Source organism: Coturnix japonica, chromosome 1 (assembly GCF_001577835.2).
Source record: "Coturnix japonica isolate 7356 chromosome 1, Coturnix japonica 2.1, whole genome shotgun sequence".
Taxonomy (NCBI): domain Eukaryota; kingdom Metazoa; phylum Chordata; class Aves; order Galliformes; family Phasianidae; genus Coturnix; species Coturnix japonica.
In genome coordinates this window covers 144,845,444-144,872,118 of record NC_029516.1, presented here as the reverse complement: position 1 = coordinate 144,872,118, position 26,675 = coordinate 144,845,444, and the positions used below count along the sequence as shown (strand labels likewise).

At 39.0% G+C, this 26,675-nt stretch overlaps 1 protein-coding gene across 1 annotated transcript; it reads right to left on the bottom strand.

The window, feature by feature from the left end:
• Positions 1-3,487: 3,487 nt before the first annotated feature.
• Positions 3,488-7,620, bottom strand: PCDH20 (protocadherin 20). Its single transcript, XM_015851684.2, has 2 exons — positions 7,475-7,620; positions 3,488-6,451 (listed from the first exon to the last, which is right to left on the bottom strand). The coding sequence occupies exons 1-2, from the start codon at positions 7,601-7,603 to the stop codon at positions 3,752-3,754; spliced, it is 2,829 nt and encodes a 942-aa protein (XP_015707170.2). The 5' UTR covers positions 7,604-7,620; the 3' UTR covers positions 3,488-3,751.
• Between the last annotated feature and the right edge of the window lie 19,055 nt (positions 7,621-26,675).

Here is a 26,675-nt window from a genome sequence, read left to right as displayed (position 1 = left end):
GTATTTTAATGAAACCTTCCCCAAATAGCAGCTGGGATAGAAAAATTACAATGAAATCCCAGTCAGCAACCATGGATCTGTCATCGCTTTCCTGGAGGCCAATTTTTGTTCTTACACTGTAGCCTCTCATCAGATATTTCATTAAGATCATGACAGATTTTATATTGTTCTCAATGGGCAATTTTGTTTGAACCTGGGTACTGAAAAAATAGACTTAAAAGGCCATAAGATTAATTATTTTCTGAGTTTTGACACAGGGAAAAGCAAAGTGCTCTAATTCCCTTTCCACGTTTTCAGGTCCCATCCTTTATTGCTTTTCAGCCAGGTGTTAGGTTAATTTTGCATCAAACAGTAACTTCAAAGAGTAAACGGGACTCCTAGATCTTTCAAATTAAAAAAAAAAAAAAAAAAAAAAAAAAAAAAAAAAAAAAAAAAAAAAAAAAAAAAAAAAAAAAAAAAAGCAACAGAAAATGAGAAGACTGAGCTGGTTTTCTCTGTCCACTGCCACTGGGCTGTCTGCCCATTTTCTTCTTTATTTTTTAAAATATATTTTTAATTTGTTAATTCTCATGAATTTGCATGGCAAGTTCAGGAGGCTTTGGCAATATAAAGTTTAGGACAATCTCATTTTTTCATTAAAATGAACTAAGAGCACCCACTTGCTGCAAGATTGTTCAATGGATATTATAAATGAATGAGACATTTATTTTTGTGCCAGCTCAGCTACCAGTGTCGACAAGATCTGCATCTATTTTGGCAAGTGTACTGCCACAATGTGGTAATAAAATAGGCCTTTTATACTTGAGTCTAATTTACTTTAGTTATACTCATTTATTTATTTATTTATTTACTTGTGTGAAAGGAAATTCTGTAAGGGATACTTTGGAAACAGCAAGGTCACAGAAATGTCTGCTGTATAGCTGTTATCAAGCATTTTTCCACTGAGAAGGAGAAAGTGCATTTTCTGGAAGAAGAAACAACCACAACAACAAAAAAAAAAAAACAAACAAAAACCCAGGTGCTATGAAGACTTCTGATTTTTTGAGCACAGTTAGGCTTCACATTGCATACTTACTGCTTGCTGTAGCCAGCTGTCTGGTTTTTTTTGGTTTTTTTTCTGTTTTTTTTTTTAAACAAAACTCACTATGCATGCTTTACCACCACCTTCAGTGGCCATTTCCTACCTGAAGGCTGCTCACAGTAAGAAAGAAATATACTCTTACTCTTTGAAGTATTATTCTAGTTAAAGGCATTTTTACAAGCAGCGGTGCTAGTATGGCTGCAGGTGTGATTTCAAACTGGTTTTCTTTAAATGTGTGGAAAATTATGGAAGAAAAATGCTCTGCAAGCAGTACTTTGGTTTTTACAGGCTCATACAATTACATTTTATTACACATTAGTGACATGCCTGTTTCATTAATAACAAGTCTGTTTTTGTAAAAATGGAATGAAGAAATCCACCTAGTGTAATAGGAACACACGTTACAGGATCAGGTTTCACTGTATTTTGTAACTCATTGGTTTGTTTCTGTTTGTATCATCCTGAGAAGATATTGGACTTCTAATTCGAATAATAAAAGAATAATGAATGGAATCCTGTCCTTCTTTTATCAGTTACTTTATCTCCTTAATGAAGAAAAAATGCAGAAGATCCAGCTTCCCTCCCACAGAGTATATGTAATGCAGAAGCCAGGTCCATAGAATTAATTTCATCTTTCTTCCAAAATAATAAGCAGTGACTCTCTGTGAAAAATGAATTTCAGGAAAATGTAGCATTCTCATACATTCATAATATTAAAATAAATGAAAAAAGTGATTATCCACAAACCTTTGACAGGCTTGAATTATTTTTTTGTGAAACACAGCTAACAAGCTGTGCATAAATAGAAAACATTCTAAATTGAAAAAAGAAAGAATATCTATGGCAAAGTCTGAGCATTCTCTTAACACACATTCATAGACTAAGTAGAATCACCATCAATAAGAAGGTTTCAATAGGCCCAAGGTGAAGCAATGTGCCACTCACAGAAAGAAAACAAAAAAATAATACCTCAGATTACACTCTGTACTATGAAATCAAGTATCAGCTGCTGCCCAACTTACATCAGCTGAAATAAAATTGTGCTTGCTAGCAGTACAAAAAAGCATGGCACAAACCCTCAATGAATCAAAGTGCACTAATTCTGGGAAATAAAACAAGCTATAACATTACCAGCAGCTAAACATTTGTGAAACATGTATTTCTTGTAACAAAAATACCATCAAGCAATATAAGACAGAGAGAGAAAATAAATTATTAAGAAAATATATAGCTTTAATTTGCAGACATATAAACACTTTTGGTACATTACAGACATATGATGCCAGAAATCAAAATAATCAGTTTTAAGCATAACACTAATTTATCTTGTTCACACAGAAATCTGATGTAATCATCATACAAAAGATAGTTTTCAGCTCTTAAAACTAAGTGAAAGTGAGACATTACTGATAAACCTGCTGCTTTGCTGCAGAGGGTACAGCAAAGAATAAATTACTGAGAAAATATGCCACCAGTCTGACAAGTCAGATTTTGAATCTAATCCAAAATCAAAGCCAATGAAAAGGAGCCAGGAATGGTAGCCAAAAGTCAGAAATAAGATCTTTCACATGAAATACCAATCCAGAATGGAGCAACAGTCAGTACAAACTAAGTCCTATAATTCTCTAGAATATGAAGAGATTTTTTGTTCTCGTCTGGCATACCAGATTGAGAAATATCACATGAAAAATCTATTGCACAACCAAACTGATGGAGTACTACCGACATTGCTCAAAGTATAAAAAGTGTTACTTCTGTGATAATGAAAGGTTCAGCCATTCCCTTGCTTCCCTGCATCTGGCATGTTTATGAGGATGAGCATGGATGGGCTTTTGTCTTTATTTCCTGTAGGAAACATTAAATATAATTTTTCATAGAAATGACCAGCATACTGCTAGAACAAATGATAATGTGGGTGAAATCTGGAGCAAATGAAAGATGGAATGTCACAGCAGTTCTGATTCTCATTACAGTATCTTGCATTCTTTCTCAACAGGAATTGCACTTCTTGTTAATGCCTTTTCTATCCTACTGTGTAAGCTTTACTTGTGAGGTAATAAACATTCTGGGTTTTTTTATGTTTATTTTATTATTATTATTATTTTTAATAGTGCATTTTAATATTCTTATCCTTTTATTTATACATACATCGGGACAGACATTTCTCTTTTTGTGTGTGTAACTGTCTGTACGCCGATGTGTATTTTATGCTAAAACCGATATATTTAAAATATACTCTGTTTATCTCATGAACAGTTCCCTGCTCTGGAGCATCTGATGCCCTCTTGTGGTAAGAAAGACTTTTTAAGCTTAAAGAATTCTTTCCTTCCCGCTTTTTTTTTTTTTTTTTTTTTTTTTTTTTTTTTTTTTTTTCGTCACTCATTATACTGAAAAAGGAAAGCTGCNATGGTCACTGATCATACTGATTAATGAAAGCTGCAAATGATGTCTATGCTTTTATAGACATGGTGCTAGCTGTTAGTACTAAGGTTTCATAAAAAAGCTGTACACTGAACTTGAGTTTAAAAAACTGTAAACAGCTATTTACAATTATATTAAGTTATAAATTAGCGGTCCTTCACTGCAACCTGTCAATACAGCCCACGGCTAGCTGTTTCAGAGTCGTCCAAGGTTTCTCAGATATTGATCTGGATTATCCACAAGGAAACATCAAATGTTAGAAATCTCCACTGGTTTCTTCTCCAACATGTGCAGGTTAATTCTTCCATTTAAAGGGATTTGTACTTCCAAGTTTTCATCTGCTCTGTGGTGCTTTTTCCCTTTTCTTAGACAGATGTAAATGCCCATCCCAGTTACTAAAGTGATTGAACCCAAACTTATTATTGACAGAGCTACTAAAGTAGGCATGCAGGATGCTGACTCCATTTTTTTATGTGTAGGTTCTACAGATATTTGTGGCTGCTTCTCTTCTATATTGATATCAGGCTCCTTTCTTAACAAACTTTCAATGTAGCTCTCATTGCTAACAGTGTCATTGACAAAAAGATTCACCATGACAGTGGAATGGAGTGGTTCTGGATAGCCATGATCACTAACTTTTACAAGCAGCCGATACAGACCATAGTCATTTTGCATGAGTGATTCTTCCAAGGTGATATTACCGGTTTTAGGGTCAATCCTAAATGACTCTGGTCGGGGGCCTCTTCTTCCTATGATGCTGTATGCTATGACTGCATTCATGCCAGTGTCCTTATCAACAGCATAGACCTCAGTGATGGGAGAGCCAGGAAGGGTAGAAGGAAGAACCAACAGATAAGACATATTAGACTGAGGAAACAATACCAAAGGGGGGTTGTCATTTATGTCTAGAAGAAGGATTGTTATTTTTGCAGTAGAAGACAAGGCAGGATCACCACCATCAACTGCTTCAATCCACAGAACATAGGAGCTTTGTTGCTCCCTATCAAGAGAGACTTTAGCTCTCAAAACTCCCTTTCCAGTATCTATGACAAAAATATCACTTCCATTCAGAACTGAAAGAGCAACCCATCCATTTTGTCCTGCATCAGCGTCTGTGACACTGATAACTCCAATTTCACCAAAACCTGGAAAGTTTTCTGGCACAAAAAAGCTGAAATCCTTATTGATAAATCTTGGGCTATTATCATTTTTATCCAGTACAGTGATGGTGACAGTTGCTATTGATTCTCTTGGAGGGAATCCAGAATCTACTGCTTTCACAGTATATCTGTACTTCTCTTTTTCTTCTCTATCCAATTGAGTGGTAACTGTAAGAACTCCTGTGGTTTTATCTAAAGAAAAATAGGAAGGGGCATCAGGCCCTAAAAAATAGGACACTTCCCCTCTTTCTCCACTGTCAGCATCTGTAGCATGCAGTTTGGTCAAGAAAGCATTGGGAACATTATTTTCCTCAATCGATATTTCTATCAGCTGTTGAGAGAAAACTGGTGAGTTGTCATTGTCATCCAAAACTTGTACTTTTATTACTTTGTTTACGTTAAATCCTTCAGAGTTCCATGCCACTACAGAGATTTCATATAGCTGCTGTGTCTCATAGTCTAAAGGTTTTGTGGTTTCTAACAAGTATTCATTGTTGTATGGCTTGTATGGTGAAAGCCTGAAAGGCCCATCACCATCCAAATAGCAATTGACCTTATATTTTTCATCAGGGTCTTTGATGGTAAAAAATGCTATTGGTGTGTTGATAGGCTCCAGTTCCTTTAAGTATACCACTCCTTCCACTTCATTAGCTATGAAACGAGGGACAACTTCAGGTGGCCTCACCATGACTTTGATGATGGTCACTAGCACTGTGATAACAGCAGGGATACAACCAGGACCATTGCCTAATATGATCAGTCTGTGAAGCCTTGGAGTGTTCCCATCAACCTTACTGGATAGTGTGATGACTCCTGTGCTTTCATCTAGATGGAACAAGTCTCTGGATGGCTGAGGGACCTTCTGGCTGTAGGAATAGGTGATTTGTGCATTGGATCCAAGGTCCAGGTCTACTGCATGAACAGTGGCCACGTGTGTTCCCAGGCTGGAATTCCCATAAAGAGTGATGTTGAGCTGTGAGTCACTGAATTGGGGGCAGTTGTCATTGATGTCACTGATGCCAATAGTAAGGGTAGCACTACCCACAAGTGGAGGAGTGCCTCCATCCTCAGCAATGATGACTGTGACATATTCCTCCCGTGTCTCCCTGTCCAAAGCCCCCATTACAATCAGGTAGGGGGTCCGCTCTCCACTTTCGTTCTCCTCCACATCCAGGGTGAACACACCATAGTTATCTCGTAGACGGTAGGTCTGGACACCATTGGTGCCCACATCAGGGTCAAGGGCAGGGTGCTCGATAGCCAGGCGGGTGTTCACAGGTGCATTCTCAGGCACCGAGAGGCGGATGTGGGGCACAGGGAAGTGAGGAGCATTGTCATTGACATCACGGATAGCAATTTTCACCTTCACCAGACGGAAGTATTCCTGTGGTAGTACCAGCACATCCAGCAGAAGCAGGCATGAGTCAGGCGAGGATGAGGAGGACAAGGATACCGTATCTGCCTCTCCAGGGACAGTGGACCCACTGCTCTCCATGCACAAAGCCTCCCGGTCAATCTCCAAAGCCGAAGTGTGTAGCTCTCCGGAGCGGTTGTCCAGATGCACATACTGTCCTCCCAAGCCACGAGAAGCCAGGGTGAAGGAGAGGGGAGGCTGAGAAGCTGCAGGGCGCTGCCCCCCAGTCGTGGGCAGCCTCAGATCACGGGCTAGGCTGCCAATGAGCACGCCGGCAGGCAGCCCCTCATTGAGGCTGTAGAAGAGTTCGGTGGCGCGGCTGTAACTGGCAAAGCAGTTGAATGGTCCAACGAAGAGCAGGAAGAGGAGCAAGTGCTGGGGAGAGAGAAGCACAGGAGTGTAGGGGGGAGGGTGGTGTTAGAGAAGGAGGAGAAACAGGAGGCAGCCACCCCCTGCCCACCACCTCCCCTACAGCCACTGTGATCTGGGAGTGAAGCATCTGCAACCAGAAGCCATTATCTCTCCCCCCTCTTTTTCCCCCTCTCCCCTCCCCCACCCTAGTACAGCAGCTACTCCCAGGGCATCGCCATCTGTACCCTCTAGGCAACACCAGCTGCACTTCCCACAGCACATACTCATTGCCAGGGATGACCCAAGGGCACCAATACTCCCACCCAGCAGCACTCCCGCTGAGCTTCTCCCCTTTCCCACCAGCAGCACTCACCCTTCCACCCCGAGCAGAACCTCAAACACTTTCTTGCCCACTCCCCTTTCCACAGTAGGAATATGAAACACGTCCCTCGCTTCTCTCCTCCCTATCCAGCGGCCCAAAGTCTCTCTCTTTCCGTATGCCCGTGCTCCCTACAGCCCAAGTCCAGCCACGGCCCACGGCCGCCCCCAAGCCCGGAGCTCCGTCGGGCACCAGATCACATCGCGAGCCGAGCAGCGGAGCCGCGGAGCGGCAGCGCGCTGGAAGTTGCCGGCGTTGGTTGGCAAGCGCGTCTCCAGCCCTCCGCGAAAGCAAACGGACTCCCGAAATAACTTCGGGTGTCGTCGTCTCCATGGGGGACTTTTCCTCCTTCCCCCGCTTTTTTATTTTTTTGTTTTATTTTTTTATTTTCACCCCCTTTCCCATCTTGCCAGCTACCCGCTACAACGCGCGTCGGCAGCAACAACAAAACTTTTAACAGCAGCTCTGATCTGTAAAGATCGGAGGCAAGAGGGGGGGAAAAAAAAAAAAAAAAAAAGAGAATAAATAAAATATCCCCAACACCTATATATATATATATATGCGCCCCTAATGAATATCATCCGAATTTTGCTGCTGCGTGCGAAGTCGAGCTCGGGAGGCAGGACGCCGCGTCTCCCCTCCCTCCCTCCCTCCGCCCCAGCCCTCACCTGCAGGCTGCCGCGGGCGCTGGGGCTGCTGCGACCGCCCGGGGACCCCATGCCAGGCCGCCGGCTGCTCCCGAGCCGCCCGCCCGCTCCGCCGCCCAACCGGCGCCTCTCCTCCCCGCGGCAGCCCATTCCCTGGCCGCCGCCGCCGCCGCCACCGCCGCCGCCGCCGTGTTGGGCTGGGCTGCGCCGGGCGCACCGCCCACGACACTCCCCCTTCTCTCGGGAGGGCCGCTGCGGGTAGGGAGGGGGGTTCAGCAAATAGTCACAGGCGGGTAGCGGGTAGGGAAGCTACGCTGAGCGTGGAGGAGCGCTTGTCTCTGCGCGGGATGGGCTGTATGTGGATGGAGGCAGTGAGACCGGCAGGGGATGGATGTATTCCTGTGTGGAAAGAGGAAGCAAATGTGTCTAAAAGCTAAATGAGCAAACGAGTTGTCCTTCTTCTTGTGGAATGAGTACTGTGTTCAGTTTTGAACTTCTCACTACAGGAAAGTCATTGACACCCTGGTGTTTGTCTAGAGAAGGGCAATGAAGCTGTGACAGGTCTGGAACACAAGTCTTAGGGGGAGTAGCCGAGTGAACTGGGATTTTTCAGTCTGGAGAAGAGGAGGTTCAGCAGAGTCCTTATCACACTGTACAACTAATTGATAAGAGCTTGTGATGATGTGGGAATAGGCCTCTACTCTCAGGTATCAGCAATAGGATGAAAGGTAATTTTCTCAAGTTGCACCAGGGAAGGTTCAAGTTGGACATGAGGAAAAATATATTCTCTAAAAGAGCAGTCAAATGTTAGCTACCCAATGAAATGTTAAAATCACAGTCCATGGAGTTGCTCAAGAAACATGTAGATGTGTCACTGAGTGGTATAGTTTAGTGTGCATAGTGCTGATGGGTTGACAACTGGACTAGATGATTTTGGATATCTTTTCCAAGCTTAATGTGTCTATGATTCTTCAATGTGTTGTGGGTGCCAGCAGGAAAAGTGAGAAGTAGAAGCTGGCTCAACTTAAGGAGTATAGACAAGACCTTGTGCCTGCACAAAATTGTAGTGTTCTGAGGATTTTACTACAAGTGGGTTGGGGGAAGGTGCACAAATTAGAGCTGCAGGGGCAATTTCCTGCTGCCTTGGAACACAGTGGACCCTTGTGGCAGAATATCATGTGTTCTCTTTTTATCATATCCAGTCTCTGTTGGCTAGACTGTAAAACTACCATAGAACAAGGCATTAAATTATTAGCTGTTGAGAACCAAACAGATAGTGCCAGACCAGTTACACATTTCTTAACGTCTTGGGCTATCAAAAGGGTAGCTAACCTGTACTGTGTCAGTTACTGGCTCTCTGCAAAGTCTCTGTCTTTAGCCTTAAAGCAAATGTTCAGTGATCTGGATCCAAACTTCTGCTGAGCGTTCAAGAATTACATTTTGGAAGGCAGTTGCATTTATCAAGTAAAGTGGAGCTACCGTCATGAAGGTAAAGGTTGTGTAAGAAACTGAACTGTCTAAGTCAAGTGATCTGAGGACAGCCTTCAACATCTCCACCCTCCATGGCAAGCCTAGCATGCAAGTGTTTTACATCAGCTAGGACACTACAAAAACACAGGGAAGCAAAACCTTATCCTTCATAACCAAAAAAGTATTCTTCCTCTTTTCAAAGAATCATAGGGTCATAGAATCATTAAAGCTGGAAAAGACCTTTAAGATCATCTAGTCTAACCATCAACCTATCACCACCATGCCCACTAAACCATGTGTCTAAGTGCCACATCTTCCCTTTTCTCAAAAACCTCCAGGGACAGTGACTCCACCCTGGGCAGACTGTTCCAGTGCCTTTCCTAATATCCAACTTGAACCTTTTCTGGTGCAACTTGAGGCAATTACCACTCATCTTTAACACTGTTACCTGGGAGAAGAGGCCAGCTCCCACCTCACCACAACTTCTCAAGTAGTTATAGGGAGCAATAAGGTCTCCTGTTGTCCTGACTAAACAATCCCACTTTCCTTAGTTGCTCTCCATAAGAGAGATCTCCATAAGATTTCTCACCACCTTTGTTGCCCTTCTCTGGACATGTTCCAGAGCCACAGTGTCTCTTGTAATAAGGCGCCCAAAAACTCAAGGCATGGCCTCATCAGAGCTGAGTACAGAACCATGATCACCTCCCTGCTCCTGCTGGCAACGCTAATTCTGATACAAGCCAGGATGTCACTGGCCTTTTTGGCTACTTGTGCACACTTCTGGCTCATGTTCAGCCAGTTCTCAGCTAGCACCTCCATATTCTTATCTTCCTTTTTCTCCTAGAACTGTAATTAAAATCACAGTCAAAAAAGCTGCACAGATCTCATATTCTGAATTAAGGAATTGATTTATTCTTCCTGAAGTCAGTGGCAGCAGAATTAGACTCTGTTTGATCCAGTAGATCCCTTTGTAACGTACGATCATTTTAATATGAATTTATTTCTAAAATGACATTTGCACAATGATCATACATGATTTAAAGAGCAGAGTGTCACAGCACTAATAAAAGGGCTAGCTGTATCTTATTATTCATTAATATCCAGGTTTTGAAACTCCTCTGTGTGTACTGCCCTTACCGACCTTGTTTATATCTTTACCATTCGATTTTAGCGGAAGTAGAACAGGCAGTACAGTATATACAGTTCACAGCAAACATGTATAATTTAAGAGAGCAATCAAAGTACCCAAGTCCTTCACTAAATTCTCATTCATGTGAACTGTTCTGCAGATCATTCAGTTTGAAAGGTGCTCATAAACTCAAAACACATTCCAGTTAGTTTAGCTGGACATGACAGATGCTTTTAGCTGACTCACATCTGCTCTAATTTCATTCATTTCAGTGGAAAAATATTGACTCATTTGGATTTCAGTCAGATTTTGACACTGATTTATGTGGAGTTTGAATTCCATAGACTGATTATAATCTTAGTTTTAGTGAATAAGTAGTTTTCTTACGAATGAATCTGAAGTCCCTGTAAAATTCTATCTTAAACTTTTATTTCTCACTGATATCCCAGTTTATCTCCTTTTCTTCTTATCATCTTAAAATTACTGACCTATTACTGTACCGTTTTTTTTAACCATCACAGCCGCATTTCCCTGAGGTTTCTGATAGAGTAGGCTATGCCAATACTATTACAGCATTCCATTTTTCATTATACTTGATACATTTTATTTTATAAAACCACAAGTGTAACATCGGAATTTAAAGTGTACTGGAGCAGCTGGTACTTTAATAATATTTTATATTTTTAGACACTAGCAACATCTAGTAAGACTAAGAGGATCCTTAAAGAGTACTATGCCCAGTAAATCATAGAATCACATCATAGAATGGCTTGGGTTGGAAGGGGCCTCTAGGATCATGAAGCTCCAACCCACCTGCATCATGCAGGGCCACCAGTCTTGACATTTAATATTAGACCAGGCTGCCGAGGGCTCCATCCAACCTGGCCTTTCTCCTGTTTAAGGAGAAATAATGCAGCTATGTATGGGACATGGGATATGGGATGAGAGGTGGGAAAGAAGTGGTGGAGCGCATTCATTCCTGGCTTCTGTTTTTTCATCTGTGAGCCATTCCCAAAGTTCCAGAAAAACACTCACAGATTTAATTATATTTCTGTTTACAGGTATGTTTTCTGAAGACAAAATGTCAGCAGTTTTTAACCTCAATCCCATCTCATCAAATTTAGCCTAACATATCTTCTTAGATTGCATTTTACCATGTCAAATCTTATTATCACTGAATATATCTGTATTTCAAAATTACATTGACTTGCCCACAGTGGTATTGCATCCAAGATTCTGGCTGTAATTAGTGACTAAGAAGGAACAAGAAGGAACATTTCTGTAAGATACCTGAAATACCACAGATTCAGGTAAACAACAAAACAGAAGAGTGGGTTTGCATTACAAGCTATTCAGGAAGTGCCCTAGTTATTCATGAACACACTAGAAGAAGTACTAGAAGAAGCTATGGTAAAATGGAGTACTAATTTGACTTAACGAAGTTGGATGTAGCAGGTATTGAAACTGAAATGGCTTGGGTTTTTTTGGGGCAGTGTTCCAGTGACAGATGGAAATATTTCCAGATTAATCAATCAAAAGAAATCACATCTGAAAGGGAATCTCAAATGCTATTTATCTATCTGTTTATTTATTTATTTGTTTCATGTCTGGCAACCCTGGCCAACTTTTACAAGTGACATGAATGCAGGCAATTGTAATCCCCTCAACCTCACATAAAATCTCCTACCTATTATAGCCTGTGGTTGTATTGAACAAGATTGTGGTGTGAAAGAACCCATCCATGAGATCTGCTGATTGAGCTGACAACGTTGGTACTGCTGTAGTCAGTGTGACCATTTGAGCTAGGTGCTTTTCACTGCGGAAACTTGCTCAAACTGAGTGAAATCACTGGAGTTAGTATTGATTCTTAGTGACAGTAAAGCTGAGAGAAGTACAAGACCATACTGACAGATTGTCACTTCTCTGAAGTGTTTAAACTGCAGAAGATACAGGACAAATAAGGGAGGTCCTTTCACCTCTTAGAAAAATAATTTTTTTGTGGCTTTGGTACTCAGTAAGGAAAACGACTTAAATACTAGACTTCCTGTGCAGAATGGTGGATTACTGTGAGAAAGATTGTATAAATATTAGATAGTGACCTTACTTGCAGAAGTGCCGAGCATCTGGTACTTGCATTCATACTGAAAGCTGTGATCATTCCATGTCACTGTGGATCAGACTGAGCACAATCATCCTGCTTTCAGAATAGGGCAGGAGAGGGTCCTTGGTACTGCTTTCCCTTGTGACGCTGAAAGATGGTCCAAAACTTGGGGTCCAGGTTAGATAAAACAGCAGTGGAACTAGAAAGTGAATATCTTGTTGGAGTGTGCTTCACTCAGATCTTCAGTAAAAGTTGTTTTTAAGGGCTGGTTCTTCACACTCTTGCAAGGTTGAACTTGCAGGGTAAAACTCAGCAGTCTGTCATGAAATAAAATCCTTCTTGCAGTTGTGATATCCTTACAATAAAGTAGCTAGTACATGAAAGTAGTTTCTAAACTTACAAAGAAATGCACCATAAGAGAAAATAATGTTTGATAGGAAAGCTGAAAAACATGGATGAGATGATCATTTCTAGTCAACTCAGCTGTTGGGGACTACTGTGTTGAAGCATCACACACATCAATTGTTAAATACTGGAAAAGACCATCTGCATTTGATATATTTGAACGTCTTTTTCCTAAGATTCCTTTGTGGTTTCTTAAACATACAAATTTTTGGTTACGATGCTTTGCATATGTGCCCAGATGTTTTGCATGTGTCCCTTCCTTTCTTTCTCTGGAAAAAACACTAATATTTTCCAATAAGAAAATAGATTGCCTTCAATATATTTCTAGTCTGATCATATTATTTTTAAAGAAAAACTATTTGTCTGAAAATACTTAGTAAGAAACAATTTAACTCAGATTATATCCCTTATAATCTTTTTTCTTAATTATTTTTTTTTAATATATATGGTGTTTTTTACACTGTATTACAGTGCACTAACATTCACTTTTACTGACTTCTTATGTAAAGGTTAAAATAATAATGATACAGTTTTTGATTCGTACAAGGCAAAGTACAGAGTAAGGTACAATGCAATGCTTAGAGCTAAAAACTATTAATTACGTGTCTTCTCTGACAGCCCTTATCAACTTAGTTCAGGGACACCATTCCAGCTTCTTCCAACTCACTTTCTACATACTGCTTGCAAATTACAATGAAGTCATGGATATGACATTTTTAATTGACTTCTCTTTAAGGCATAGCTTTCAAGCTGAAGTTATAACCTCCTCACACCAGAAATGAGAGCTGTGAGGACCGTATTGTTCACAGTACTGGAGAATAGATAGTGATAGGACAAGGGGGAATGGTTTTCAACTGAGACAGGGGAAGTTTAGGTTAGGTATTCGGAAGGAGTTTTTCACCCAGAGGCTGGTGATGCACTGGAACAGGTTGCCCAAGGAAGTTGTGGATGCCACATCCCCGGAGGCATTGAAGAGCTGGACGTGGCTCTGGGCAGCCTGGTCCAGTGGTTGGTGACCCTGCACATAGCAGAGGGGTTGAAACTGGATGATTATTACGGTCCTTTTCAACCCAGGCCATTCTATGATTCCATGATTCCATGATTCCATGAATTAATGATTTTATGATTAATACCACATTGAAGAAGTCCTTAGGTGTGCCAGCTAGCTATCATGTGGAAGCTTGTGCCTATTTTGGGCTCCATTTTAGCTACCATGTGTCAGGAAGTTCCTACATACCAACAAACTGCAGACTGCAATCCTATTTATTTTACTGAGTTGTAAATTGGTAGTGATATAATGCATTAATACAGATTATTGTTTCTCTTCTACTAGCTCCTCTGGAACAGTCAGCTTCTTGTCAGATGGACTACCTTGCTTTGCTCTGAAATATGTTCTGTACATTGAACTTCAAGCAGAAGTCTTTGGTCACTCAGAATAAACAAATACTTCCTTAATAATAAAATATTTTGAATTTTTATATGGTCCAGAATCCATCATCTATTCTGCGACCATATTTAGGTAAAAATTCTTGATGAATTAGATACCTCAAATTCCCTAACACTAACTTACTTTTTGCTCACCACAGTTCTTAAAGATAGCATATAACTCTACTTGGGTTAACAATAGTAAGAGCTATTAATCTATCTATCTATTTATTTATTTATCTATTTATTTAGAGATAAATAGCTTCTTTTATTTAAACAGGAGGATTTAGTACAGTGGAATGTCCTTGATGAAAGAAAGATAGTGAAAGCAAATGACTTAATGCATAACATAATTTTCACATAAAGAAAAGGCCCATTGGCAGTCTGCTTCAGAAATATTGCAGCTATTAGTGGTTTTCTTGTTCATATTGTCACTTTGACAACTTAACTTGCTACTGAGATAAGAGTAATAGCCTTTTTTTTTCCCTGCAGAAGCACAGAGTTCTTTTAGCAGTGCTGAGCAAACTTAGAGGCTAAAACTACTCTGGAGTTCAAGCAAACACAGATTTTTCTTGAGTTTTTGAAAGTCCTTGTTCACATTGAAATCATACTTACTTCTTGTTCAGTTTTCATATGTAACAGTCAGAGAGGGTTGCTCATTAGTAAGGGGATGATTTGCTTGATCTAACACTGGAATATCTAAAAATCAAGCATCCAACTATTATCTGGTTAGTCTGAGATTCTCTCTCTCTCTCTCTTTTTTTCTTTTTTCTTTTTCCTTTTCCCCCTCAGAGATACATTCACTTTCAAAGGTGATTTATGTAATTGAAAGAAAGAGGTTTTTCAAGCAGGTGAGATAAATTGCCTTCTGGATATGTCTGATTCTCTTCTGACTAAAAAATGCAGGCTAGCCTAGTATGGTTGTTTAAATTTTGTCTTTTTAAAGGTAAAGAGAATGCTGTATGTATAGTTATAATAATTAACAATATAACTGGAAAGTAAATGCATACTGAAATGCAGTGACACGTTTACAATGAATTGTCAATAAATAACTATTTGCAGATGTTACTTCATGGGTATTTTAGACAATAATTACATCTGATAGGAAAAAGGAAAAAAAAAAAAAAAGGTGATCTGTTCCTCCCGTTGTTTCAGAAATTTTGTATTCATTATATATATTGTTATGATTCAGTAGCTTTATTCACCAGCAAACAGGTTTGGTGTTTTTTGTTTGTTTGTTTGTTTTTGTTTTTTTTGTTTTTTTTTTTTTTTAACTCAGATAAGTAAAGAAAATAACATAATTTAAAAGGAGATTATATTTGAAACTTTTACCAGCAATTTGATGGCACTTGCATTTGGCAAATATGAAATGTTTTTGAAACAGCACTGCAAAGTCCATTTTAGTGTTTGATTTATTTCCTTTTCTAAGTGCTGCACATTTCTATGTCTCCACATAATTACCATTTAATTCAAATATCAGTAACTCAGTACGCAGTTTAATAAAAGTCACAAGGCATTTTCTACATCATAGAATAAAATCATCGATTTTATTCACTCGATATAGTGAATTTCTAGATAATAATAAAAAATAATAAACAACAACATTTTTTGTTCTTTTCTTTAAAAAAAATGAAACACAAATAATGGAAAATTAAACATCTTTTTTTGATTTTTTATCACCTCTTTATTCAATTCCAGAATTGTGAAGGAAATACCAATTAATGTAGATTTCACATTTTCTTGTAGTAATGTACCTTCTCCCATGGTAGTTGTAACATTGCAACTATGATGTTTTTTAATGTTTTCTTATTCTTTAGGGATATACAAAGCTTGATTCCATTTGTCTAGTCAGTGAACAAGAGCATAGTACTGCTAGCTCGAATAACTTTTACATGGTAGATTGCCCTTCTGATACATCTGTACAGAAATTGATATTTGCCTAAATACTGTCTCTCTGTAAGAAATAGTACCACTATGTATGGAATAAGTATTATAAGTATATTAACTGAAAAGATCCTGTAGCAGAGCATAAAGAAACAACATAAAAGAAACTTAATATATTCTTATTTGGGTTGTGCATGTCGTGCTACAAAGACTAAAACAAAACAACAATTAAGTACTCAAAAAAGAACAAAAAACAAAACAAAAATATCCAGCATGTGTTTTGTTTATGATTCGCAAGGTAATTTTCCATATGTAATCACAGGTATTAAATTAGTTTTCCAGAAGGAATGTTTCATCTGCTAATAAGTATTATATTTAAGTTTTAAACACATTCAGAAATCAGAAGATCAAGATGAAGGAGCAGATGTTAAGTGAACCATAGAAAGCATTATTTTTTTCATATCCAATCCAATATTAATTCAGATTTCAGTTTAGTTTGTAAGATAATTTAAATACAATCTCTAGTCGTAGGTTGGGGGTTGGACTCGATGATCTGGGGGTTGGACTCGATGATCTCTAGAGGTCCCTTCCAACCCCTGCAATTCTGTGAGGTAGTCTTTTACTGAATAAAGCCAGGAAGATTAACCTCTGAAAGAAATGCTTGTTACTCTTTCAACTACAAGTCTTGTTGATGGTGTAACCATTTCTTGGATGGATAAAAATCTTAAAATAGAATTGTGTGATATGTCTGCCATATGTATGTACAGTATATACATTACTATTTTTTACTGTGAGGCTTTAGTTTCCCTCCCTCATACTCAACCTGAAACAGAAATATTTGTCTCAATAGTGGGAGCAGGGGGATTTGGATAGGATGTGTTGGTAGGGCATGTCCTAACCTTTTACAAAGTTAAATGACATGTGCTGTATGTGGATCATAACAACCTTGAGCAGCATTACACATCTGGGGAAGAGTGGCTTGAAATCTGACTAGCAGAAAAGAAGCTGGCCACCAGTTTACCCACGTGGCCAATAAAGCCAGACATCCTGATCCACATCAGAAATAGTGTGTCCAGGAGCACTAGAGAAGCAATTGCCCCTCCTGTACTCAGCACTGGTGAGACCACAGCTCAAGTACTGTGTTAAGCTTTGGGCCAGTCACTGCAAGGTGAATACTGAGTTGTTCAAGCATGTTCAGAAAAAGGCAGCAAAGCTAATGAAAGGCCTAGAAAACTAGACATTTGAGGAGCAGCTGATGGAACTGGGGCTGTTTTGTCTGGGGAAAAGGAGGCTGAAGGACACCTCATCAGTGTCTACAAATTTTTGAAATGAGACTGCAGCAAGGAGGGTTTTGGTCTTTTCTCAGGTAACAAGCAATAGGACATGAAACAACAACTTCAGATTACACCAGGAGAGGTTTAAATTGGATATCAGAAATAATTTATTCACAGAAAGAGTGGTTAGGCATTGGAACAGGCTGACCAGTTAGGCAGAGGAATCACCACACTTGGAGACACTTAAGAAACATTTGTATGTGGTGTATGGAGACATGGTTTAGCTGTGAACTTGAATTGCAGTGAATAGCTGGATTTGATCTTGAAGGTTTTTTCTAACCAGAATGATTCTAGGATTCTATGATCCTTCTCTCACTTTTCAGTGTAGCACATAACAAAACCACAGTTATTTCTTATATCATAAAATGATGAATATTGATAATTGTATTATTTTTGAAAGAAAAATCTATCTTTTTATGCTGTGTGCAATTGTCTATTGATTTGTATTTAATTATTTGGTATTATATTCATTACCTTCTAGGTTTTTTTTGTTGTTACAATTCTGTTGTCATCAAAAGCATCAGTCTAAAAGCTAGACAATCTAATGTAAACTGATGTTTTTGTTTGTGTGTTGGAGAATGGAACATTCAGAAAATTGGAAATGCATTATTGAGTGCTGCTATTTCCAGTCCAGGTCAATTATTACTATGGGTCAATGGAAACAATAATAGTTATTACAGATCACTGAACTTTGTAACATCAGTGGCTTTTCACACTTCAGAGGGTATTTTTATAATTTTAAAAGGAGTTATTTTTTGCTCAATAATTTGTACCCATAGCATAGCAAGTTTTAAGGTTGAGGTGATTTTAAAAAGAAAAATAAACATAATTTTATTTATTTATTTATTTGTTTTCCAGACTGGGAGAGGCATCTTATAAGGCATGGAGTTTTTTCTGTCAGCCTAGAATGGTTGCTTGTTCTCTCTACTCAGTATCTGAAAAAAATATATGCCACAGAGTATAATTCAGAACAGCACTGCAACCTCTAATCACACACTAAGCTTAACTGTTTACGCATCTTCCTGGCTCTGCTTTAGACTGTGAGAATTAAAATGATAAATCTGATGCTACTGGATCTAATTAGTAAAGAATATAAATACATACTCACTGGTTCTGCATGAAGGAGGGCAGGACATGGATTGCTCTTTGGTATTTTATTATTACAGGTGGAGGTATTCAGTTTACTTCCTTTTAAGAAGACTGTGGAGATGTGGTAGATGGAATGCTCCCAGACCAACTTGACACAGCATATGTGCTGTTCCATTGGTTGCTCTATATATAGAAATGAAAACTTCATATGCTGGTAAACAGGCAGAGAAACTTCCTTCATTAGAAGTAACAAGAGGCTAATTAACTTCACTTGCTACACATAACTAAATGGCAATTTTGCTGTTTGCAGTTTTGCTGTGCAGTTTTACAAAGTTGTCTGGCCTGAAATCTGCTTTGGAAGCACTCCCAACAAAGAATATCTTTTGGCATCAGGTGAGCCAAAACATTTGCGTTAAAATTTCTGATCTGAAAAGAGCCAGCACATTACCTTGTTGTGGATGGTTTGTCTTTGACTTACATCTGATTTTACTCAACAGCCTTACGATGTTAAATAAATGAACTATTGTTAATGGCCAACTGTAACAGAATGTCATTCATAACAAGAATTGTCAGGATCAAACAAACATACTTCATAACTGGCAAAAGAGTCAAACAGAATGAGATGGGCAATAAACTACATATTTGCAGTACTGCTTTCTACTCTATGGTATCTCTTTTTATAAAAAATAAATACTAAAAACCTAACACAAAACTCAAACAAACAAGAAGACTTCAGCTTTCCCAAGTTTTATCTTGCAATTTGGCCTTCCCTTGGCTTCCCAGTGTTTTGGTTAATCTTTATTGATTTAAATAAAACCTCATTGTGTTTGCAAATAACATTTGCTCAGGAGAAATTTTAAGTACTTTCTTCCCAGGGGCAATAAATCAAGAACAAAACAACTTTAAAAACACAAGATTATTTTTAATCACGGTGTATGGTGACAGAAAAGGCAGAATAGGCACTAAAATAGGCTGATTGGGGAATGTGCCATACTGACACATGCATAATTCATTTTTTTCTAGATAACCTAAAGCCTCTTATATAATGTTTGAAAATAAATACAAATATAAGAAACATACTTAGAATCATAGAATCATAGAATCACAAGGTTGGAAAGGACCTACAAGATCATCTAGTCCAACTGTCCTCCCATTAACGCTGGTACCAAAAGCCACTAAACCACATCTCCTAGCTCCTCATCCAGATGCCACTTGAACTCTGCCAGGGATGGCAACTCCACCCACCACCTCACTGGCCAGTGCCTGACCACTCTCTGAGAGAAAACATTCCTTCTTATATCTAGACTAAACCTCATCTGGTACAACTTGTGGCCATTTTGTCAGGTCCTATTTGTTGCCTGGGAGGCCCAGCCCCTCCTCATCACAACCTCCCTTCAGGAAGTCGTAGAGTGCAATGAGGTCTCCCCTGAGCCACTTCTTCTCCAGGCTCAACAATCCCAGCTTCCTGAGCTGCTCCTCATAAGACTTGTGCTCCAGAACCATCACTAGTTTCATACTTAGGCAGTCCATGCATGCTGTACACAAGGAGGAATGAATTCTGTTCTTTGAATTGAGGGAAAGGGCTCCAGTACATGAACTTGTACTATGATCTTACACTAATAAATTAAACTCTTTTTTTGATAACCTCGAGTTATATGTAGAAAAATATTGTGACTTTCAGAAGAAGATCCTGACTTCTCACAACACTACTGTATTTAGCTATATGAACTCAGGACCAAAATGGATTTGTAGATTACCATTCAAAAAATGGGCTGACTGATGGCATTTTGTTCTGACAGCCTGGAGCAGAGGATCTGCCCATCTGAAATCAGCAGTAAACTAAACTGTTCAGATAAGTTGTCATACTCAGTTTCTGTTATGAATGAAATATATTTTCTTTACTCTTTTTTCTGTCTTTCTGTGGTTCATCTTACTCAAAAATTTTATTAGTAATATAAATATTAGTAATATAAGTCCTAAAAATGGGATTTTGCTTGGAAAAAATAATGGGGAAAAAAACAAACCAAGCCAACAACAACAAAACATAGAAAAATGTCACCTGCCAAATATGACACTGGCTGATCTTTACAATATTCTATGATTCATGTAACCTAACAGGGTAACAGATAATGTTCAATATCTGTGGTATTTTAAGTCATTTCTTACCTGAATGTGCTCTTATGGTTGTTTTTTTTCTTTTTTTTTTTCCTTCTTCTGAATGTTCATCAACGTGAATAAAAGTTCTGTCTCACTAATCACTGTAAGCCATGGCAGAAATTCCAACAGACAGGTTAATATGAACTGATGTTAATGATATGCAGCAAGAATTTAACCATGTTCTCCATATTGTTCAGCTATGAGACGATGAATCTATGGCTAAATATTGATGTTTTGACTTGTTTAGCACTCCAGGCTTTTTGAATGCACTGCACATCTGTTTTCTTACTGTACTTACACTGTGACTATAAAATATACATTTGTTAATATTTATTAAGGTCGTTAATAATATATCACGGCCTATATCATCTTTGCTCTAGAAGAGCTTTGGCGTGTGAATTAATCCACCAGTAACATAGCATTATTCTCTTTTAAATAATTGGAAGCTTTGGCACTGATCTGAGATTTTACCAGCATATCTAATTTTAAGGATGTGGATTCTTTTGGAAATTCTCATTTCTTAAGCATGAAAAGACAAGCACATTTGGGTTTGACCAGAGATGATACAGAAGACTTGCCCATGCAATTTGTTGCATGGATGTTTGGACACACGCTCTGCCAAATCAGAAGTCAAACTTATTTTTTTATCAACCAGCTTATTTTTCTCCACTCCTCAGTTGTATAAGTGATGCTGTTGCCCCTAACTCTGTGTCTTGCAAATGTCAGATGCATATTTAAAATGGAATCCTGTATGCTATCCTCACTTTGTGCCCAGTTTATCAAGTTATGATACTTGCGATTGCTTATTGTATATTTAAGGTTTGAAAGTTTTTCAGCTGTTTAGATTTCTTTTTTTTTTTTCACATTCCAGCAGCAACAAATTTCAGTGTCAGAGAAGAGCTTGCTTAAAAAAAAAAAAAAAAAAGTAAACAATAAAAAAAAAAGAACTCCCTGATATTCATGCTACTTTACCTAAAGCCTAAAATCTCCTTAAAGATGTGTCAGATTCCATACAACCAAAGTTCTGTTTTATATTCAGGCTTCTCCTTCACTTTACATTTGGGCTGAAATAGAGCAAATTCTTGCAGGCTTTGCTATTCAGCTTGCACTTAAAAAAGCATTGCCAGTAGCTTAGCTATCAACCATTTTCAAACTCTGTAAAATGTTTAATCTGAAAAAAAACAAAACATGGAAGTTCCAAAATTAGGACTTCCTTTCCAGTTTTAGGTCTCTCTGTAACTAGTCAAATTCATGATTCCATATTGGTGGAAAGAAGTGAAAAAGTAATTAATGTCAGTGCCAACCATTTGAACACTTAAGATTTAAAAGCTTTAGCAGTGATGCACTGTCTAGTAAATTGGAATGTGTAAATGAATAAAATTAGTTTTATTTTCAGTATTTAATTTGAATTCGAAGAAAAAAAAATGCCTTCCCATTATGACACTTTTCTTTTTGTTACTGTTATTTATTTATTTTTAGATAATACTGATCTACATTGATTTTTGGAACTATTTTTATGGTAAGAAGACCAGGAAAACATGGTTACCTGGCTGGAATCTGTTATATATCCAGTAACTATGTATAATTCTTTCTGAAATAGTCTAGATCACTAAAATCAAGTTGTCTCACTCCAGTCTGTAGGAGGTAGAGGAGCTTCTTTGTATACCCAGTGTGAGATTAAGAAACAATGGTTCCACCAGGATCCAGCAGTGGCCCTGTTGTAAGACGTTCCAATGGTCCGGGGAAAAAGTGCAGGGGCGGGGGGAGGGCAGCAGCAGCGTGGCCAGCCTTGGGCAGCAAGCGGGTAGCCAGAAGAAGCCACAGGGTAAGTCTGGGAACAGGCACCTGGAATCAGATAGCAGGTCCAGGAGAGTCCATCAGCAAGCATGATGTCTGTAGTGAGGGATCTGATGGCAGACACCTTCTTCTTCAGCCTGCAGGCATCACGTTGTAAGGAATCTGATGTCAGAAACCTCTCTTCATAGATGCTGATCCCTCTTTTATCCTCCTTTTTCCTGCTTACATGACATTCCTGGGTGCTTGGGTAAGAGTCATGTGAAGCACCCCCTGAGATGGCCATCATCCTTGAGATAAACCCACATAAAAGACTGCTTCCCAGCTATTCATCTGCAGCTTATCTCTCTCTTCTTGCCCCTGGCCTTGTCCATCTGTGTTCCTCAGACAAGGGATTTCTCAACCCTTGGCCAGGACTTGCTTGGACTTGTTCATCTGTGTCCTTCATCAAGCTTTGAGTCCATGGTATAAAAGAATAACCTCTTACACAAATGTGTAGGTAAACTTTTAGAAAACATGATTTAAATCTGAAACTAGGCTAAGGAATAAAATCTTCAAATATGAAACCAAATACACTACACATTCAAATGTACCAAAGTAAGATTTTGTATGCTATCAAAATCCTATCAGTCATTCCTTATACCAAATTTTCAGACTAGTAAAAATAATAACCTCATCCCAATTTACTATTCCCAACAGTGATAGCTTATAGTAGGATGGTTATCACTCGATATAGCCTTTTGTTTCTTTTTCTCTTATCAAATTCCAACTGATGACTTAACACAGAGATTGAAACCCATCTCCTTCCATTTTTACATTCCTAATTTTTTAATAATGTCTTTAAAGGTCTTTAAATCCAGTAACATTTGCTTAGTGTTTCCCTTATAGACTTCTGTATAATTAATTCATCAGATGGCTAGGTTATCCCAGATCTGATAGGGTTCTCTGGATATTAGAGATACTTTTCTTTTTTCTTTAGCGTTGGCTATAAGAATAAATACAGTGACACCGAATCATTCTTCTGAGAAAATGGCAATTATATATTTGTATTAATCTACATAGAATTATAAGATAAGGCTCATTTCTGAATACATCCTATTCAAACCCTCTGAGATCAAGTCAGAACATAGATATTACATATTACATAGATATTACATAGATAGGGAGCTAGGATTGTTCAGCCTGGAGAAGAGGAGGCTCAGGGGAGACCTTATTGCTCTCTATAACTTCCTGAAGGGGGGTTGTAGTGAGCTGGGGGTTGGCCTCTTCTCTTGTGTAATCAGTGATAGAACTAGAGGGAATGGTTTTAAGCTGCGTCAGGGGAGATTCAGTCTGGACATTAGGAAGTATTACTTCTCAGAACGGGTAGTCAGGCATTGGAATGCACTGCCCAGGGAGATGGTGGAGTCACTGACCATGGAAGTGTTCAAGAAACGCTTGAATGTGGTGCTGAGGAATATGATTTAGCCTGGAAGTACTGGTTGGACTAGATGATCTTCTAGGTCTTTTCCAACCTTGATAATTCTGTGATTCTGTGATTCTGTGATTACTTAGGGATGCAAAAGCTCTGTCTCAGTGAGGCAAACTGACTATTTTACAGAACTGGGTACATGAGAGGCATTTAATGGTGATATAGAGATAAAAACTATTTGTATCGTTGTTCGTTATTTTTGCTGTCAAGGATGGTTCTGCTAACTAGTCTATGTTTTTCTGTTTCTTTTAATTCCTTTTTCTTTTGTCTCCTACCACCCCCACCCTCCCCTAGCTGATTTTTACCAATTTCTAAAGGAAGTTTTTGTTTTGTTTTTTTTGTTTGGTAATAATATACTTTGATGGATCAATTGATACCTAGATATTTCTATTTTACACGACTGAATGAAGTTCCTCTTGAGTTTAATCTCACCTTTTTAGATTATTTATAGGAAAATCTTGTATTATTTATGACTTACCGAGAAAGGAAAATTTACATGATTCAGTAGGAGTAAATAAGCAGATGTTGTCATGAAGACAGCATAAATTCTGTGGGCAGAAATCTGTTTTCTGATCTTTATCTTTTTAAATAAAATGGTAGATTTGGCTTTGTCTCTGCCTTCACTGAAGAATTCAAACCTTTTATGTCAGAGACAAACTGAATGCCTGAAGCAGAGTTTAGAGCATTATGTCACTTAGCTGTTCTCTCAAAATTTCTCACAAAGAAGAGAATCTATTTGAAACTCACTGTATAGACCTTGGATATAACACAATATCCATGAAAATACAAATAGAGTCTGCAATAAGTATTCTTGATGCTTCAAGAAAAAAGGGACCTTCCTCTCATGAGCAGAGACACCTTCACCAATTTGACTCCCATCTACAAGAAGGGCTGCAAGAAGGATCTGGGTAACTACAGGCCTGTCAGTCTGACCTCAGTAGGGGGGAAGTTATGGAACAAATCATTTTGAGTGAGATCACACAGCATGTGTGTGGCGTCCAGGGGATCAGACCCAATCAGCATGAGTTCATGAGTTGTGTTTATTTTGATGTAGCACAGGACAATTAGGATGGTTGCACTAGTCTTGTAGGTCCTTTCCAACCTTGTGATTCTATGATTCTGTGATTCCATGACATGACTGGCTTTCTGGGCTGCAAGCTCACACTGCCTCATGTTCAGTCTTTCACCCAGCAACCCCAAATCCTTCTCCACAGGGATGCTTTCTATCCATTCGTCAACCAGCCTGAATTGTGATTGGGATTGACCTGGTCTAGTTTCAGGACCTTACACCTGACCTTATTGAACTTCATAAGGTTCATAGTATCATAGTATCATAGTATCATAGTATCATAGTATCATAGTATCATAAGTATCTAGTGATTCCTGCAAGGTGGAGGGACCTTTAGAGATCATTGAGTCCAACTCTCCGGTACGAGCTCTTCTCTTGTTAGTCAGTATGCATTGTCACTCTAGCACTTTTGTGTCTCATTCTTAGGGGGTATTTGAACCCAGGGTCTCTGGTGTTGCAACACGGCATACCTACCACTTGCGCCACCAGGGTCCCATTCTCAAATCTGCCAAGGTTCCTTTAAATGTCGTACCTTCCCTTCAGTGTGTCATTTGTACCACTCAGCTGCTGAGGGTACATTCAGACCCATTGTCAATGTCCAACAATGTGTTAAATAGTGCTAGTCCCAGTACTGATCCCTGAGGAACATGACTTGTCACTGGTTTTCGTCTCTGGGCATCAAGCCATTGACCTGTGACCATTCTACCTGTTCTTTAACCACTGATTCATCCAACCTTTCATCCCTCCAATTCAGAGACAAGCATGTAATACAGGATGGTATGAATCAGAATCACAGAATGGCCTGAGTTGGAAGGGACCTCAAGGATCATAAAGCTACAACCCCCTCGCTACAGTCAGGACCACCAACCTCCACACTGACCAGGCTGCCCAGAGCCCCATCCAACCTGGCCTTGAACACCTCCAGGGACAAGGCATCCACAAATTCTCTGGACAGCCTGTTCTAGCATTTTACCACTCTCATAGTAAAGAACTTCCCCCTGACATCCAACCTGAATCCTTTAACTTAAAACCATTACCCTTTGTCCTGCTTTACGCTTTCAAAGAGTTGACTCCCCTCTTGTTTATAGGCTCCTTTTAGGTACTGAAAAGCTGCAGTTAGGTCACGTCACAACATTTTTTTTTCTCGAGGCTGAACAAGCCCAGCTCCCTCAGCCTGTTTTCATAGGGGAGGTGCTCCAGCCCTCTGATCATCTTTGTGGCCCTTCTCTGGACCTTCTTTAACAGCTCTCTGTCTTTCTTGTATTGGGGACTCCAGATCTGGACACAGTACTCCAGATGGGGCCTCACAAGGGCAGAGTAGAGAGTGACAATCACCTCCCTGTCCCTGCTGGCCACCCCTCTTCTGATGGAGCTCAGGATACCGTTTCCTTTCCAAGTTGCAAGAGCACAGTGTTGGCTCATGTTAAATTTTTTATTCGCCAGGACCTCCAGGTGCTTGCACAAGTTCAGGTAAATGACATCAGTTGCTCTTCCTTTATCCATTAACGCTGTACTCACATCGTAGAAGAACTGCTAACACTATTTTAAAGAAAGATATAATTGTTACATTGATACATCCTATGCAAAATAATAATAATAGTATTTGTTATTAGTTGGTATTAAAGTGCATTCTTATTATTTTATACCTCATATTCTTTCTGAAATGTCAATGAACAATTAGCTGTAATTTGAGATATTTGAGTAGCTTCAGAAGTTTGACCTGTGGGAGCTGAAGTCTAAGTACAGTTCAGTTCAGCCTGGTCTTTTAATTGCTTAAGTTACTTTTGAAAATTAAATGTCTAAGACATTAATGTCCAGATGCTTACAATTCTATAAGCTCTTAAATCTCTCTAATTAACAGTTAAGAGAAAAGATACATTTCAGGATGTGATAT

Excerpts from the sequence above, each read along its gene's own strand:
- PCDH20 (XM_015851684.2), bottom strand. The coding sequence starts at position 7,603 with ATGGGCTGCCGCGGGGAGGAGAGGCGCCGGTTGGGCGGCGGAGCGGGC. Across the intron at positions 6,452-7,474 it reads GCGCCCGCGGCAGCCTGCAG|CACTTGCTCCTCTTCCTGCT; the intron begins GTGAGGGCTGGG and ends CTCTCTCCCCAG.